The sequence below is a fragment of the Zonotrichia leucophrys genome, chromosome 1, assembly GCF_028769735.1.
Source record: "Zonotrichia leucophrys gambelii isolate GWCS_2022_RI chromosome 1, RI_Zleu_2.0, whole genome shotgun sequence".
Classification (NCBI taxonomy): Eukaryota; Metazoa; Chordata; class Aves; order Passeriformes; family Passerellidae; genus Zonotrichia; species Zonotrichia leucophrys.
Window position 1 is genome coordinate 114782568 of NC_088169.1, and position 18265 is coordinate 114800832.

The 18265-nt window shown below is 38.5% G+C and overlaps 1 protein-coding gene across 5 annotated transcripts in view; it reads left to right on the plus strand.

Moving 5' to 3' along the window:
• The window catches only part of EPHA6 (EPH receptor A6), a 603925-nt gene that overhangs the window by 462862 nt on the left and 122798 nt on the right, over positions 1-18265 (plus strand). For all 5 annotated transcript variants that reach the window (XR_010442290.1, XM_064728221.1, XM_064728244.1 and 2 more), the window contains one exon: positions 18028-18152. Coding sequence is in view for 4 of the 5 variants with exons in the window: in XM_064728221.1 (XP_064584291.1) it covers positions 18028-18152 (125 nt within the window). In the remaining variant the exon portion in view is untranslated. The remainder of the gene's footprint in view (positions 1-18027; positions 18153-18265) is intronic.

The window sequence follows — 18265 nt, forward strand, 5'->3', positions numbered from 1 at the left end:
TGGTTGACAGGTTTTGGTTCTACTTTTAGTTATGGGAGAGAAACACTCATTCCAGTTTTGCACGCTACAATATTTAGACAATACTCTGCTTTTAGTTACTGCTGAAGAGAGATGGAAGGAATGGATGCTGGTGGTTCCCAAGTTATTGTTAATATCTTTGAAGATTCAGTTTAGGATTAGTTTCAGCGTTTTGTTGAGACAAATACTGCTTAGCATCTGTGTTCAGAATTTTTAAAATGTGAAGAAGGTCGTTGTGATTGAGTGAAGGCCAGATTCTGCTGTGTAACAACAGAGTTGCTTTATTGCATTTGCCTTTACACATTGAGACATCTTTTTCTGGATCAGTGAGTAAACAAATGCAATTGAGTGAAATATTTGTGCTGAATACAATGTACAGTGAAGAACTGTATTAAAATTTCATTTAAATTATCTTGTCCTTTAGTGTGTTTTAATGTGGTTTGCTAAATTTGAAGCTGTTACAGGATGGGGTTTTTTGTTCTTGATATTTGGTCAAAGCATGAAACCAAAATTTTTGTGTCCATATAATTTTCTTCATTGTGGTAGGAGAACATGGAGATTTTAAGTACAAATAAAAGATCTATTTCAAGTTATCTTTCAAAAGGATGGCTGTTAGGATAAATTGTCCACTTTTGTAACAGAAGTCTTAGAAATCTTAATATAATTGTGTGAGCTGCTCTGAAACAATTAATTCAAAGATCATATGCATTTCTTTCTGTAGGTTGTTTTAAAGAAAGCTGACTCCATACAGGCACTTTAATATTTCTGAAAGTGAGTCAGTCCAAAATGATTCCAAGTAACCAGCATTGCTTATGCATTATTTAGGATACAAATGCTCTCAGATAATTTCAAGCAATTTTACTAAATTTGTTACATATTCCAGACATTGGGGCAGCCTGCTACAAGTGACAGGAAAACACAATTTATGTCCTCAGTTAGGAAATTATCTCTTACTTCCCCTTCTGTTTTTAATCCTTCATCTCTCATACTGAAGCCTTTGAGACAGGGACCTTTCCCTCCTTCCCACAGTTTTCATGTTAGATCATAAATAATGGATCATAATCAAGCACTTTGAAGTACTTTTATTGGCTGCCAGTGTCATCTCCAGTATTTATCTTGTCTACACTCCAGTGTTTCCAAATGCAGTAAATCTGAGACTTCAGCCTGGTAGCAGTCCTATCTCTTTATGATTTCATTGACTAGGAATTCAGATGTACACTTTTCCCATCTGTCATATCTTAAGAGCTTTTACCACGTTGTAAATTGTGCAAGACTAGATTCACTCTGTCTCAGGAATACGATTCTTAGCCTGGTCTGATGTTGAAAATTCCCCTCTCTCCTTCAATGTCTCATTTGCCATGCTTGTGGTGAAGCCAGCCCATGGAGTTCTGGGATTAATTTGCATTCACCTGATCATTGTGGTGTATAAATTCTGTAAGATTTTAGTGCATCATTTTGACCAGAGGAGCTTTTAATTCCTTTAAAAAATGTACTCTGCCTATGTCTCACATATATATTCCCAAGAGTCCTGTGTGATCCAGGATGAACCTATGTGCTTACTAGCATCCAAATTTTTTGTCATTTTGACATCTAAATATGTAAGTATATCCTACAGGGAGAAATCAAAAAGCTTAGAGATGTAAATATAGACCAACCGGTTAAAGTTTTTTTTCCTTTAAAATTATAATTTTCATTGTGCAAAATGTGCTTTATTGGAAAGGTTTTGCTTTCAGAAACAAAAATGTGGAAACTGAAGTTTGGCTGTGATCAGAGCTGTAATTTGCTCATGTCACCATCTTCTTCTGTTTCCTTGAGGCAGTTTCTCACATCTGTCACAATGGCCTGATGTCCCAAGGATCAGTTGCCTAAAAAAAGATCTAGTTACAACAAGGATCTAGTTACAGCTAGAAGAGGAATGGTGCATATAGGAAATTAGCTAAAGGAACAAAGTCATGATGTACCTGAATAAAAACTCAAAATTCAACACTCCAGGCATTTCTAAATTAAAGCGTTCAGAGTTAGGGACTGAATTATGTGACCTTTGCATTCTATTTACACAAATACTGAAATGGATTATTACAATATAAACAATCTTTATTTTCTGCCAGGATTTTCTCTGGCTGGGAAAACACCCTTCTCTTCAGTGATAAGGCAGAAAGGGAAGCAGGATGGCTTCTAAGTAGGGAACCAAAGTACAGAAATGTTTTCTGTGTGTTTACTGACCACTTTGACAGCTTGCCTTCTTAAAACAGCATGCACTAAGAGCAGAAGCAAGCCATGTGGAAAGAAAAATAACTAGAGTTTTATGTCTAAATCAGTTGTATTTCCTTTGGTTGCTCACCCAGTTGATCCCAAGTAGCCTATGTTTGCTCACAAGGCTAAGCCATACAGCTGTGTACTGTGGATGGAAACACTGAGTTAAATAACCACTCAGATTTATATGCATTTATTTATCAAGTAAAAAGTGTCTAGTGCAGTTACTAGATCATAATAACAGATTCTGATCTCTACCGGTTTGTTTTGTTCTAAGCAAAAATAATTCACAGAAAGATATGTTTGAAGGAGTAACTGAGTTACCATAATTGTTAGGGATAGATATGCTTCTAATACAAAATTACTTATGAAAATGAAAGAAAAAGCTGAAAAAAAAACCTACTGTGGTGCTGCAGACTGAAGTGAAAATACATTCTTAGCATGGACAACAAAAATGCTGTCTCTAAAAACATGTAAGGTTTGATACTTTTCGTGGAAAGTCTGTTTTTCATGTTGTGTTTTTTTCTTGCATCACTGTGATTTCTTCACACCTCCTAAGTAATGCATACAGACTTTCACAAGTATGCAGTGTACTTCAAGTTACATGTTCTCTGCCTAAAAACTTTTCAGTAAATTAGTAAAACCTGACAGAAGCCATCTGGCATATCTCTGTGTTCATACTGTTTTTTCTTGCCACTGGAGAAGAAAACTCAGTTTAAACTTCCAAAGAAGTTTGTGTCTTTCCTTATTTTTCGTTGCATGATAACAGCATAATCATGAGTAGAAAAAGTGGGAGCAGAAGGGATGTTTTTGTTTGGTTTTTCACACGCTGAAGCATCTCTCCTTTGTAAAACCAGTTTGTAGTGAATACACATGTAGACACAATGACAGAAAATGTGATGTAAAAAGTAATAAATCTCTCCACATGAGTTTCCCCATCCATTTCCATCTTTACTGTATTAAATGGTTGCTATTTTGATAGTGATGATACTTAAGACAGTGCTTGAGTTCTTAAACCAAGAAATTCGTGTTAAGGAATAAAGCTCATACTTTAAAGAAATTAATGCCTCAGCCATTCTGAGGCTTATGAAAAAAGATCAATCCAGTGGTGTGTGAATTTCAGCACTTACTTCATGTGGTTATAAAAATCCACAGGCAATGCAGATGTCTCTTGGATAATCCACTCACAGATGGAGTAATATTTTAGTTTACCCCATTTTTGGTACTACTAGCTCCCTGTAGATATTCCAGAAGGTTCATTGCAGTGCTTCCCTGCACAGGCTCTTCTTCCTTTGCTGCTGCACTAGGCCTGATGCCTTGAAGTGTCTTTGCTCCTGCATTTCTCTTCACTCAGTGCATATCCTGCAGCCTTTGCTCATCATCAGACCCAGTGCATGGACAACAAATGGTGCTGAGAGGATTCTTCCCATTCCTGACCATCCCAGAGGAGTTTGTCCTCTGATGAGTCTGCCCCGGGCCAAAGACACAAAATCTGTCTCCCCCAGAGTCAGCCACATGCATGTACCTGTTGTTAAGAAATTCCCACATTTCTCTGGCCTGTCTGCCTGACAGATTCCCTTCTGGAAGACTGGCTGGCTGTCCAGAGAGCAGATGTGCAGGGTTTTGGGAACTGCCTGGCTGTGGGGGTAGCACCCAGTGCCTCAGCCTTCAAACCAGCTGAAGAAATCCTTGGTGTGTGGTCCACAGGATCTTGTGGGAGTGCTCTGCATTTTAGGTTTCCTTGTGTATTTCACTCCTCTGACTTCAGCACTTGCCAGTTTGTGAGAAAGTGTTGCTCTCCTCACAAAGAATACGTGCAGGTGGACTCAGTGATGAATGACTGCAGTGAGTCTGAGATACAGCAGAGGTGCCACAGATGGCACAGATCCATTGCAGTATGCAAGATGGAAGCAGTTTCTCCACGAACATGCAGCAGATTCATTGAGGAGACTCCACAAAAAACCCCAAAAAACAAACAACAAAAAAAGTCCTAAGACTCTTCATCAAGCCACTAAGTACCAAAACAGGCAGGAGCCTTGCTGTCCTCTTACATTCATTTTCTGCTGCTGTTGATTATACAAAAGAGCAGCTGTACTGGATCACACCGTTGGCTCATCTGGCTTCACGTCCTGTCTGGCAGTAGCCAAAAAGTGAAGATTAGAGCTGAGGGAGAGAACAGAAGAATTTCCTGAGTACTCAGCTGACAAGTTGTACTTTGGGGGGATGTTATTGCCCAGTAGAGATTAACAATTTATTACTAAATACATGTTAAAATCTACAGCATCCCTTGGCAAGGAATTCCATAGCTCAATTTCACATTTTATTAAGAATCACATCCTTTTGAATTCACTTGCCATGTCCAGCTTTGGTGCTGCAAGAAGAAATGTCCACACCTTGTGTTCTTTGTGTCATTCCTGCTTCAACCTTTCATTGCATCCTCCTTTCCAGAACACACTTCTTTTCTTGAGTTAGCTGTGTGCAAGCCATTCTACAACTTTAATTTATTAATTACTGTAGGTATCCCCTGTTCTAACATGCAATTCTTGAGATGACAAACCAAAATTACACACAGTATTCAAAATGTGTTTCAGATGTGCACATAGGCTGTCTCAATGTGAAGGTCTGGTGGCTTTTCTTTTCCTTTGTAATCCCTAACATTTCATTTAATCTTTTTCTTATTACATTGGAGCACAGAGCTGGAATTTTCATAGATCTATTTATTAGAACTCAAAAATCTTGTTCCTGGGTGGAAATGTTCAGCTCAGAGCTCGTTTTGTTTATGAAATTAGGGGTTCTTTTCTTGTGTGCATTACTCTCCTCTGAATTTCATCTGCCATTTTATTATCCAGTCAGCTGATCTCTTGAAGCCCCTCCATATTTCTCCATAGTCCTCCCTTTTTACTACTCTGATTAAATTTAGCAGACTTTCTCATCTCAGCAGATCATTCATGAGCATCTCAAACAGCACAGTACAAGCAAAATGTACAGCAAAAGGGTCTTGGTAGACTCGGTCCACCAAAAAAGCAAATGTAGAATATGGACATATTTTTCAGACACTGAGAACAGTCTACATATGACCCCTGAAACAGAATTATTATACCTGAATATTTCAGTTATGTATTTATCATTACAACTGTGTGTTACAAATTATTATTCTGAATCATAAACCTTCTAGAAATCATTCTTAAACAGGTGCAATTTTCTTAATTATTTAATCAACATGTGTAAGCATTGAAATATGTCAGCTATTGTCTTCCTTGCTAGTTCCAATTCCTTGAGAGTGCTAATAAATGTCTCCCTCTGAGCTGTTTTATATTTTATATTCAGTATTGAATGCTTACTGAAATGTCAGGTGATGATTATTATTATTATTATATCAGAATCTGAGACTCTATGCTTGTATTTCTGCCTATTTTAAAAGGAAGCAAACAGCATCTTTGAACTTGGCAATATAGCAGGATTATACCTGATGGGAGGTTCAGATGCCAAAGATTGCATTATGAAGTGTTTAATACATAATTTAAAATATTTTTCTTGGTGATATGAATATTTATAGAATGGAGTAGGGTTAGAGTGCTTGTTATCTTAAAAACAAAACCATTAGGGTGTCTTTGTGAGTGTAGATTAAAGGTAAGACTTTTCACTGGTTGAGGAAAGAGAACTCAGTGTCTTTCCAGTGTAGGCACTGAGGAGAGATGCAGAGCATGGACCAGACAGGCTGAGGTAATAATATTTTTAAGATGTGCCATCTTACAGACTTCAGAAGAAATAGAATTGATACATTTCTTCTGCTAAACGGGTCCTGATTCTCCTAACTTTAGGTGGTCCCATGGAATTAGATGCTTAAAGTGATTGAGAGTAGATGGTGTAAATTTAATGGGACCTGATCAGCAAGTTGGGACTGAAACAAACACTGACAGACTCAGAGTTCAAAGAGTTTGAAGAGATCTTGTCTGCCTCAGCCAATGAATTAGTTATCAATGTAGCCTTTCTTCCTCACAACTTTATGCATTCAGTTAATGTGGAATTTTTTGGAAGGACATTTCAGGGGAAGATCACCTTGCATACCATAAGAAGTTGCAAACCCAATCACGATATATCTGACCAACCATGTCATGGGTAGTTAAGTCAACACTACAAATACTTTGTGATCATGATCACTAATGAAATATGGAAAATTCTGATTTATTGCAGAGTTAGCATGATGGCTCAGCAAATTCATGATATCGATGCAGGACCATCAAAATTATAACCAGTATATTTTAGAACAAAAAGTTACAAATAGTCCTTTTGTTTCCAGTAATTATTTTCCACAAACTTATTGACACAGAATTAGTCTGTGTAAGCAGAATAGTATTTTTAGAAGCTATTACAAAGCTATCCTGTATTATTTATTTTGTTGGTATTTTTAAACTTCCTTTTTGACCAGATTTTACTAACCTTTATTTTCTGAACAGTACAGAAAAATAGCTAGATGATCCATAATTGACATATTTGAGTGTGTCAGGACCCATTCATAGCCATGGGAAGTTAGTGTCCTCTAGATGGCATCCAAGGAATTGCTGTATGTGTGGGGAATTTTTTTTTCCCTCTATCATAGATTTCCTTAGCTGCTGTTTTTTTTGGTGGGGTTTTCCTTGCCCAGGTTTCACCATATGTTTGAGTACACAGGGATTTGAGATGATTGTCTGCTGCAGAAATTTTAAGATGAAGGTCACAGAAACAGAGATCATTGCCAAATACTGAGACATGGGTCTGAATTAGAAGGTCTTACTGTTTGGTTTTGTTTGTATGCCAAAAAACTTTTAATATCCTGTGTGGACACACTGATTTCTCAGACCTTCCAAACTACAGACTCACAACAATCACACATCAAAGTATGATATTGGACAAAGAGAATTACTTAAAATACCTAAGGAGGATTCAAAGAAGGAAGATTTTCTTCATGAGAAGAATAAAAGAGGCTGAGCTACTTTCGCTACTAAGATCATTATTTTGTGGGTTTTTCCAATGTAACAATATTGCAGTAGTGCAATTCCAGTGTCTAACCTTGATGTTTAACCTGAGCTGTCAAACTGAAAGTTGTCTAAATTGTCAAGCTCCGATTTTGTGCATGCTGTGATTTCTTCTGGTTGGTGCATGGTGGACACAGAGCATAATTTAACTCTGAATATCATTCTGAGGATCAGGCACTTGAAAGTTAGACCCCAGAGCACTCAGCTGCATGTCACTAATGTACTGTGTGGATATGAGCCATTAGTTCTTACAAGCAGCTCCCAGAGCTGCAAGAGCAGGGTGTTTGCTCTCTGTAAAATTTCTGCAGTGCACAAGGCTCTTTGGGGATAGATGAAAGCTTGTTCCAGAAGGAAGCTGTATGTAGCCAGCTTGCCTTTGGACTGGGCTAAACAGAAAGCTTTGTAACCAGATAGTGTATCTGAATTTCAGAAGGCTCATCTAGTCCTTTTCCTTTTTTTTTTTTTTCTGACAATAAGCTATGGGGTGCACTGATGGAAGAAGCTCAGGAAAGTGTCAAATAATGCTTCTCCAAATGTGGTCTTCCAGTTCCCAGCAGCATTCAGTAGCATCTTCGTTGATAAGGAATGTTTTCTCTGTTTCTTGCTTCAGTGTCTGTCAACTCCCTAACTTTTTGTATGCCAAATAATTTTTATGGTCCTTTTTAAAAAACAACCAGTGCAAACTCTGCATGTGTCAGTAGGTCCCCTAGACTTCATCCTTTGGACAAAAAAAGATTGTGTAGGACAGCAGTGCTCAGCTTTCCACCTTGAACCTTGCTTTTCTTTTTTTCTGTAGGAAGCACATTTGTTGTGCTACTAGAGATGAAAAACAGACCTGGGTAAAAATCTCCAAGGGCAGAGTTCAGCACACAGAATGTTGAGGAACACAAAAAACTCATTAAGTGTCAAGAAAAACAACAGAAATAGCAAAGGGGCAAAATGGAAGAGTTCTGACAATTCAGAGTCTCTTGCTAGGAGGGCATTCCTTGGGTAGTTAATTTCTCAGAATGAAAAGGCAGGCTCCTTAAGCTAGGTGATGTACTGACCTGGAGCTGTGGATGCTCAGCTTTCCCTCTCACATGAGTCTCTGTCAGGAGATTGCCTCTCCCTGAGCATGGATATGTGTAATAAATATTAAACCACAAGCTGCAGGGCATGAGCTAACTAGCAGCAAATAGTTGAAGAGGCTTCCCTTTTGAAAGGTTATTCCATAATTACCAGCCTTCCACAAACCTCTCTTGGAAGTGTATTTTACTACCTATCATCTGATCTAATTTCTACAGTTCTCTTCTTTCTTGCTGTTTTAATTTGTCAGAAAGATGAAAACTCTTTAGACCCCAGTGGTTTTTCAACTCTGCGGAGTTTTGTCTTTGTGAATAAAAGCAACTCAATCTTCTTGAAAGGGGAAAACACACACAAAAAAAGGCATTTATTTTTCAAATGCATTTAATATTACTGTGACATGTTTTCAGAATATGAGTACTGTAGTCCAGAAAGGGCCACTGGCCTCTTCTGAAGCTCAGGTTTTAGACATAACAGAAGCTAAAGGCCAGCAGCTCTTTGCTTTTAGAGTGGATTTGCCCTGATACCTTGAGGTGTCATTGCATCTATCCATCACCTTGAGAGCCTGCCCTCAGACTCAGAGGTGTGTAAACATCCCCAGTGAGCTAACTAAAAGAACACATAAATGATCTTTGACTGCAGAGCATGTGCCGAGATATTTTGTACAGTTTTTTTGATAGCTTAAACATGCTAGAGGTATTATATGGATACACCCAACTTAAAAAAAAAAAAAAAAAAAGAAGAAATTTATTGAGGATCTTGACATATCTAAAATTACTCCTGCATTTCTGTAGAGGTCACCTTTAAAGAAGATCCATGGCTGATTTTGCAATGAGCTTCTGTGCTGATGGTAGTGATGAATGTATTAAATGCTGTGGCTAAAACTAGGGCATACATTTGATCTACCAGCTCCCAAAGCAGGTTCAGTATCTCATCTCCTGACTACAGAGGGACTTAAGACAACTTGCCAAAACTAAACCCCAGTTTTTAACTTGCTTGAGTCAAGTCAGATTCTACCCTACTTGCCTAGAAATTGAACACCTAAGCTACATTTGACAGCAGCAGTGCTTTTCAAGTACAAGATTCGTGTGCATCAAGTACAAACCATTGACTTCCTGGCCTCTTAGAAGTGTTTTTTGTCTGTATGCCAGAGTTTAAAAGGGTCTGCTTTTTTGTGCATAGGTTTCCACATCAAAGATTTAAAAGATATTTGATCCTCAATGAAACAGAGCTGGACTAAACCTTTGGAATATTTTTAGCATTTATGAAGTAAATAATAAGTTACATAATTTTGTTTGTAACATCATTCTGGGAATTAATTTATAAAGGCATATTAATTTAGCATTTTTGTGGTTTATGGAATGCTTTGTTAAAATCAACATTTTTGGGGAAATCATTTGAAGATGTACAGTTGAAGTCAGTATTGGATGTGTGTCTATGCACTTACACACATTCACTCAAAATATTGAAGTACAGTAGCTCTGACATTCTCTGCACATGCCAACAAACACAGCTTTTAGAGAAGGTTCACAGAAGATGTTCACATAAAATATTCATGATATTCTTGCTAAAAGAAAAACCTCTTTCAGACCTGTAAAGTACTGTTTGACAGAAAATGTCTTACAATCTGATCTAGCCTCGTATTTGGATATAAACCAGAGCAGGAAAGGTTTGCTGAAATGAGTGTACATTTTATGTTTGCCTTTGTTGCATCGCAGGACGAGTGGCAATTAATGGAGTGAAAAGACGGCAGATTTCCTAGTGCTTTTTAACCTGCTTATTTCATTTTCCAGCTTCTGAGATCAATTTAGCAGCAGGAAGTTGTGCAGAGCGATTTGGTTGCAGCTGACCCCGGAGGGGCTGTTGCTGAATGAGACTTAGTTACAGCTCTGTTTCCGCAATGACGCCTTCCTAACCTCAAGTTGTGTTTCCAATCAATTTATACCAATACCCAAGTTACACCAGGAGGCTGAAAACAAAGTTCTCTGAAGAAATGTGTCACCACAGGTTGTCCCCACATCACAGGGCACCTAGCAGTGCTGGAATGATATTTTTAATTTATGTAACACACGGGCTGGAGCACATCTTTCTTCACGCTGATTAACATCATTATAGTAGCAATCTGAATCTGCTGATAAACCAATTTCTCCTGCCTCCTTCTTTTTTAACACAGTTTTCCTTAAAAAGGAAACCCCATAAGCCACTCTGCCTTCCTTTTTAGAGGACTCCTGTGTGTCAGGAATAGTAGCCCAGGACAGCACACACACCAATTTCAAATGTGTCACCGGCTGATAGTGAGTGGCTCACCACAATGCCTGAGTCAGGAGGAACAGTGAGCAGCACAACACAGAATATTTGAGGTTGGGAAAGCAGAAAATATGCTGGTTAGGGACATAATGTTCTGTTGCTTCTCCTCCAGGTACCACAGCAGGGTTCATAATCATCATAAGGAGCAACAGGAAGGGAATGGACTTGCCTGGAGTGGCCTCTTGCACCCTTCCCTGGTTTTTGATCCAGAACAACATGAAGAGAAGGGCCTTTTTTCCCCAGTAATTGCATTTTTGCTGTGCCATTCAGCCACAGAAGCTGTTGCCACCTGTTGTGAGCTGATGTACTAGTCCCACACAGCCTTCTGCCAAACAAGCAGAGAGCAGCTCTGGTTTACAGGGATCTGTTCCCTCAGGAATCCCCATGACCTGTTAGATCTCTCCTTGCCTCCTGCTGCTCCAGCCCTAAAAGGCAATTGACAGGATCCAAGAATCTGCTTATTCTGATGCAAATCCCTTTGGTTGCCAGAGACCTGTTGATTTGACATTATTTCCATTTATGTGACAGGCAACCTGCTTTAGTTTTGCATATCTTTTTTGTTTGCATCTGATTCCTGGACTCACAACCTCCCTCTGTGCTTTTTTGAACTGAATTTATTCCTCTTGCTTTAGACATACAGAACATATAAAGAAACTCCTTAAAACATAGATTTAGGTAAAGCATTTGTGTGATTTTTTTAAGGGAACGATTTTTTAAAAAAACTTGTAAGTAAGATATTTTTAATCATTCATTGTGCTATAAATTGTGTCAAATATCTCACAATACTTTTTTGAGGCTTTGCACATCATGTCATCAAAGAGAGCAGAACAGCCACACAATCTGACTGACAGCTGAGAAGGCTTTATTTTGTACTGTTGTTTTAAGTATCTCCTACTAAAATCCACTTTGAAGTAGCAGAAGCTGAGTAGGTCCTGTAAGTAAAGATTTAGGAGCGCTTCCTCTGAAGCTCGAAAAATGGAGAATGGCAGCACGTTCTGCAAGTGAAAGTAAATCTGTAGTGTTGCAAAATCGTGTGGATGAATAATTACTGTCTCTTTACATAAGATCAACAACAGATGAAAGAGAAATTAGGCAGCAAGGAAGAAGGAATTGCATTATGGATCGCAAAAAAACCCATGTTGAATCTATATTTACCCTGGAGGAGATCTGGGGTTGTGTCTATCGTGACCTTTAGCCCACAACACTGTAAGCAGAATCCAGTTTTTGACAAGGGTATCGGGTTCACTTGGCTTCCATCCACCATTTCTGAGCAAGCAAAGGAGATCTGCAAGGGGAAAGATTTTAAGATGGAGGGAGAGATGATAATTATAACTTGCTGGAGGCCTATTTTCAGTAAATGAAGTGCTTCAAAAGAAGCACACTGCTCTGCTGTCTTTGGAGTGCAAACCTTTAGGGAACCAGTGTAAGAAAATGAAGTAAAAATTACTTTTTTAAACCCAAAACTTGTTAATTTGTTAGCTGTAATGCTTTGTCAGGGAAACACCATACTCAACTTTGAACTCCAAGGTTAGTGCCACTAATAGTATCCCCTCCAAGCATTGTAACTGAATTACTACTGAAATGATTAGGAAGATAAGAGACTATTATGGGAAGAATCAAATATCTTATCTAGTCACTGTACTAATTGAAAGCAAGTTTGTGTGGTAAGAAAACAAATTCTTGCTGAATTCAGTATAAACCTGAAGGTGTTTTATCCATGTGAACATCTTTAATATTCAGAGGTGGGTTATGAACTGGGGATTTTTTAACAGAAGTTTCATTTCTGTTCATATTTCAGTGGTTTGTTTCCCATGTCAGCTTGTGCTTAGGTTTTAGTCTTTTATATTCCCACACTCACACTCCTAACAAGAAAGTGCTCACGTATTGCAAATAAAGGAACTTATTGACATTCACATTGTATGTTAAGATAGCTCAGTCAAGAGATTAAAGAAAATCTCTGGAGCACAACCAGAAAAGAATATAAACAGAGGTCTCCTGGATCCCTATCACATCCCTTGTTCATAAGATACTCTTTCTTCCCTTATCCTGAAAGATAGCAACAGAAAGATGAGCAAACAAACACAAAAGAAAGAAAGGATGAACTGCATCTCTGCTGGAGGATTAATAACCATACTGCAGGAGTGAAGACTGCTCTGGATGATAGACAGCACAGGCACATCCTTCAGATGACTGATCATATGCTTCACACGTGGCATTAGTAATGCAGGATCAAGGCTTCAGGCCTCTTCACTTCCCTGCAAAATCCTTGGCAAACAGCTTAAATGGGTAAAGCACTGGAGGCACTGTCATTGATCAGGAAATGTTGTTTCATTGCTTCCAGTTCTGTTACTGGAGTGAAATGTCTTCTCTAAGAGATAATAAGCAGCTTATTGCCTTTCTAGTAGTCTGTCCAGAATCAGAAGTGAATCTTTTTCTTATTGTGCCTTGAAATAATGTCTTTTTTTTTTCAGATGTGGCGTTGTGAATGAAATCTCAGTGCTCTTTTTATTGATATTTATAATATGAAATCATACTCAGTGTCCAATAGTATAGGAATTGTAATATAGTTACAGAATGTAGGCTGGTGAAACACTGTGAAATTATAATAGCATTTTCTGGTATACAAAAAGTGCAAAGAGTGTTTTTACCACCTGGAAGAACACTTCAGATTTGAACCTTGATACATCTCTATTCTTTTTCATTGATTTCCTAACATTTTTGTTTAATGGGCTTGAAATATAAGTTCTATAGTGTTAAGCATAGTTTACTGTTGGTTTAATTTGTGCCATTAATCTCTAAATGAAGCCTGAAGAACCCTTTCCTTTTCATGACCAAGAAAACAGTTTTCTTTTGTTTTCTGATCCAATGTAAAGTAGTCTTCATGGCACTGGTATCTCTTCCACCCTCAACTGCCCTTCTCTTACTGAAAGAACTGGTTCCCCCAACAGGAGGAGGGCAGGCTCCCTGCGGGATGTTAAAGCAGTTTCCTCCTCTGTAGGGTGAACCTAGGAGGGATTAATGAGTTTTAAAAGAGAAGCAAAGGATTTTGAGGAGAGTTTATTCAGTATTTTCCCATAACTGCAGTTGAGAAGTGACTGAGATAGGAGAGGAGGAAGAGGCAGGGAGAGAGGTGGATTCCTTCCTCTGAAGGGAAACCCTGCTCAGAAAACAGGTGACAAAGGCCTGTATTCTGGTGAGTGTGATCTCTCCTGTACCTTGAAGCAGGCACAGGTCTCAAGGAGAGAATAACATTTAATTATGCAATTTCTGTAATTGTTGCTAATGGCAGAGAGATAGAAACAACAAACTGAATTAAACATGTGATCCCAAAGGGCGTATTTTACATATTGAGACCCCCAATATTTTACATACTGACACCCACAGCCTTCTCATGAGGATGGTGTCCAAAGGAATGAAGATCACCTATTTTGAGATCAGACAGTTATGGATAATGGAAGTCAGCCTCAGAAAAATAAATTTTCTAGGGAAAGAACACTTAGATCCAGTCATTGTTTAATATACACATTTTCTGTCCTGTATGTATCGCATGAGGAAAAAAGGATTCTGAAAAATAGAAGCCAAAGAAATTTAGAATAAAATCAGCTGACTCTATATGAAAGAATGCACTTCCATTATTCAATAAAAATTTGAAAAGACCAAGAAGCTTGTGGGACTAAATTAAATGAGGAGCTCACCACATTGTAGATGACTCATTGTAATTCAAGAAATTTATAACAGTGTAGAAGATGTAACAGATGGTGCAAAGAATGCTCTGTACAAAACACAGATCAGTGCTGAGCTCAAGAGCCAGAAGCCACCCTTCAGCCTAGGACCAATGGCAAGAAAATGCTGCCCTTAAAGTGATTAAAACCCATGCTCCTCTTCTAAGCATTTCTTTTTTTCAAAAGGTTTCATTGGGTAACCATATAAGAGTTCTCCTGCAGCTACTGGATTTGAAACAACTAATTAACAGAACTTCCCATTGATTCATCATAGGGACATTAGAGCAGCCTTTAGGAATGCAAAAATAGGATTTACCTATCTTACAATCTTCTGCTTAAAAAGAGCTTTAACAATGAGTGGATAGAATCTCTAAGGTCTAATTGACTTCTGCTCTGGTGAGCAACAGTTATAAGGAAATTTCTCCACAGAAATGAGTGCTCTTTAGTAGCACTTCACAACAAAAGGAATAGAAACTCAGGTAGCTGTGCTTTTAATTACTTGGTTTTATTTGCTGCTTCTTCCTACAATGAATTTCTGACTGGAATCCTATCTGGCAAAAATAGGAACATTCTTCTGCACATACAGGAAATGGTCAATGGTGGTTCTTCTGTGCATTTTTATTAAAAAGTACACTTTTTTTGGGGGGGGGTGGTTTGGTTTTTTTGTTTGTTTTGGTTTTTGGGGTTTTTTTTGTCATATTCACAGCTTTATGTTCACATCTCTGCATTTGGATTTAGAGGATTCAGTGCTGGCACAGTGCCACAGGTGTGATGTGAGCCTTGCTGTATGGACTTCTTGGTTTCAAGTGCAGGTCAAGCACAGGTGGTTCAGGGGAGATCTAAAGTAATTTTGTTCTGTTAATTTCAGACTGAGTTCTTTCCCAGAAAGACAACTGGGATTATTTCATATACTGAATTTTTGAGAGGATCTTCCAATGCATCATGACTGTGCTTTTGAAATGCATTTCAACAAATGGAAGAATTACTGTGTTGAGTTTAGGCTGAAAACATGCATGAATTTTTGTATGAATTTGGAAGTTAGAACACAAGGAAAAATCCCCATCATGCAGTACATAAGAAAAGCTTGTAAAGTTGAGGCTATGATTTGAAGACATGTTATATCAGCAGTGTATATTTTATAAGCCTAAAAGAACCAGGAATATAATTTTATCTACAGTTTAACCTGTTGTTTTCTGTCACCAGTCTTAGTAATTTTGGGTTGGGTTGTCTGAACAGCGAGCTCCCAGATGCTGTGGGATGAAGCTGCAGTGTGCTGATGCTCATCACCTCTAGGCAGGCACACAGGGGGTACCTGATTATCTGACAGGTTGTGTCTCAGGCCACCTAATCACAGCTCAGTGCCAGTGAATGACTCAAAATGACAAATAGTAAAACTACTTATGTGAGCAGTGCCTTCCTAGGCCCTTGATCAGTGTTTAGCAATTACAAATCCATGTTTGCTAGCTCCAGCTTTCCTTTTAACAGACCTGACTTTGTTTCTTGCTTGGAGAAGTTGATTGTACCCCAGAGAGATATTGTGAGAGCTCAACTTCACCCTCAGTTTCAAGAGTAAAAATATCATTTTGGCTAAGGGAGTAGTTTAACCTGCCCAGGGATAACATTTTGGTTCAAATCCTGTGAATGTTTTATTTATTACTTTGTGTTTTGTTCTGTTCAGTTATTTACATTATGCTGTTTAAGGGCTTCCTGAAAACCAGGTTAATCCTTTATTCTGCATGGCAGGAGTATTTTTTTTCTCTCTGACACCCTTGCATCAGACCTGTGGTTAAAGTGGCAAAGGTGTAGAAGTTTCCTGTGTCAGCTCTTACACTTTGGTAGGGGGTTTTTTTCTGGTGTTAGGTGTTGAGTTGGGGAATTTTTTTTCACATCAGGGAGGACAAAACTATTATCCCACAGAATAGTTATCCAAAGGTAAGGCTGGATGGAAGTTAATTTTCTCTCTCAGATAAATGCATTATCACAGAGAAAAAATACACACATCTCTATGTAGAGTTTCTCTTTTTTCAAAGACAAACACACGGTTTTGTTTTCTTGTGTTTGTTTGCATTCTAGAATTTATTTTTTTCATTTCTTAAACCTCCTGAAATGTTTACAAGAAAGAAGACTTAGGCATGAAATTTTGTGACTAGGAGCAGATTCTCTTTTCATTTTCCTAGGGAAATCCTTTCATTCAAAATAAATCATAAAAATGTGTTATTTTTAGGAGACAACTCCATGGAAACTTAGAAGAAGTTAAGTAAGATTCAGAAGAGAGATGAATGGGGGAGGGTGTGTAATAAACTAATATATTTTAGTGGAAAGAAATAATGAAATCTGTGAACCACTTATGGTAGCTGGATTGTTGATCTTAGTTGTGTTCAGGACTGTTGAATAATATGACTGGGTTTGCTGTAACATGTGGGAAAGCTGCACATCAATACTATTAAAGCCACATAAATGTCTGGAGAATATTTTTAGATGTTTGACCAGATTAATAAAACAAGCAAAGATTATTTTCTAGAACACAATCTTTGCACCATTTGAAATCATTGCGTAGATAACCATGCACCTTTATTGTATTTCTGGGGTGCACTGATGAAGGAAGGAATGATGAATCTGACTCCATGTTCTCAGAAGGCTAATTTATTATTTTATAACACTATATTATATTAAAAAATACTAAAGTAAAACTATACGAAAGAATACAGAAAGGATACTTACAGAATGCTAAAAAGATAATAATGAAAACTCGTGACTCTCCTGAGTCCTGACACAGCTTGGCAATGATTGGCCAATGAGTGAAAACACATCAGAAACCAATGAAACAATAACCTATTGGTAAACAATCTCCAAACACATTCCAAAGGAGCAAAACACGGGAGAAGCAAATGAGATAATAATTTTCCTTTTTCTTGGAGGCTTCTCAGCTTCCCAGGAGAAAAATTGTGGGCAAAGGGATTTTTCAGAGAATGTGAATGCCACACACCTTCTTTTCCAAAAAGGCAAAAAAACTGGTTCTTAAATTTGGTTAATCGCAGAGTGAGATAATTTGGCTCCTAGGTGCATCCATGCATGTTGGGCCCTTTCCAGGAGCTGATTTTTCTCCCTTTGCTCGTACCCCAATCCCTTCCAGGGGCTCCTGCAGGAGCTGGCTCTTGGTGCACACAGACCTCTCACAAAGGGCTTGCCAGAAAAGGGATTCATTGCATCTTTTTCGAGCTGTGTCACTTTATCTTACCCCAGAGAGTAAATTGAATGTGCATCCTAAACGCTAGAATCATAACATTTAATGAAGGTTAAGCTGCATGCAGAATTTGCTGCCTCTGCAGTGTGGTTCTGCTCTGGACACAGTGTCCCTGGAGCCAGCAGTGCTGCCTGGTTGGGGCAGAGCCCACCCAGCCCAGTTTCTTTCTGTGTTTTTGCACAGAGCCATTTTCCAGAAGCTGCTCTGCACCTCAGCAGAGGAGTTACCAGCGTGTGCTTGAGACATTAATTCCAGGTTATATGGTTTCCCTGAGAATTGCCATCTGTCATGCTTTTCTGTCTGGAGGTCACTCCAAGTTGCCTCGGGTTGGTATCCTCAGACAGGAGGTTGGAAGGATAAACCGTGTGCTTTGTCTTTAACCCTTAGTTATCCTTTTCCCTTTCAGCACCCACCTTGATAGGTATGGTCAGGAAGGACTGGGCTTCCCAAAACAGCATTGCCCTCTCCTGGCAAGAGCCGGACTTTCCCCATGGAGCAATTCTGGACTACGAGATCAAGTACTATGAGAAAGTAGGTCTCGCTTACAGCATCACCCACACTCAGACCCTAAAGAGCAATGTGTTTTGTATTCTTAATCGTATTTTTTAAAAATCTTTTCACTTGACGCCACCTACAATGCTGTG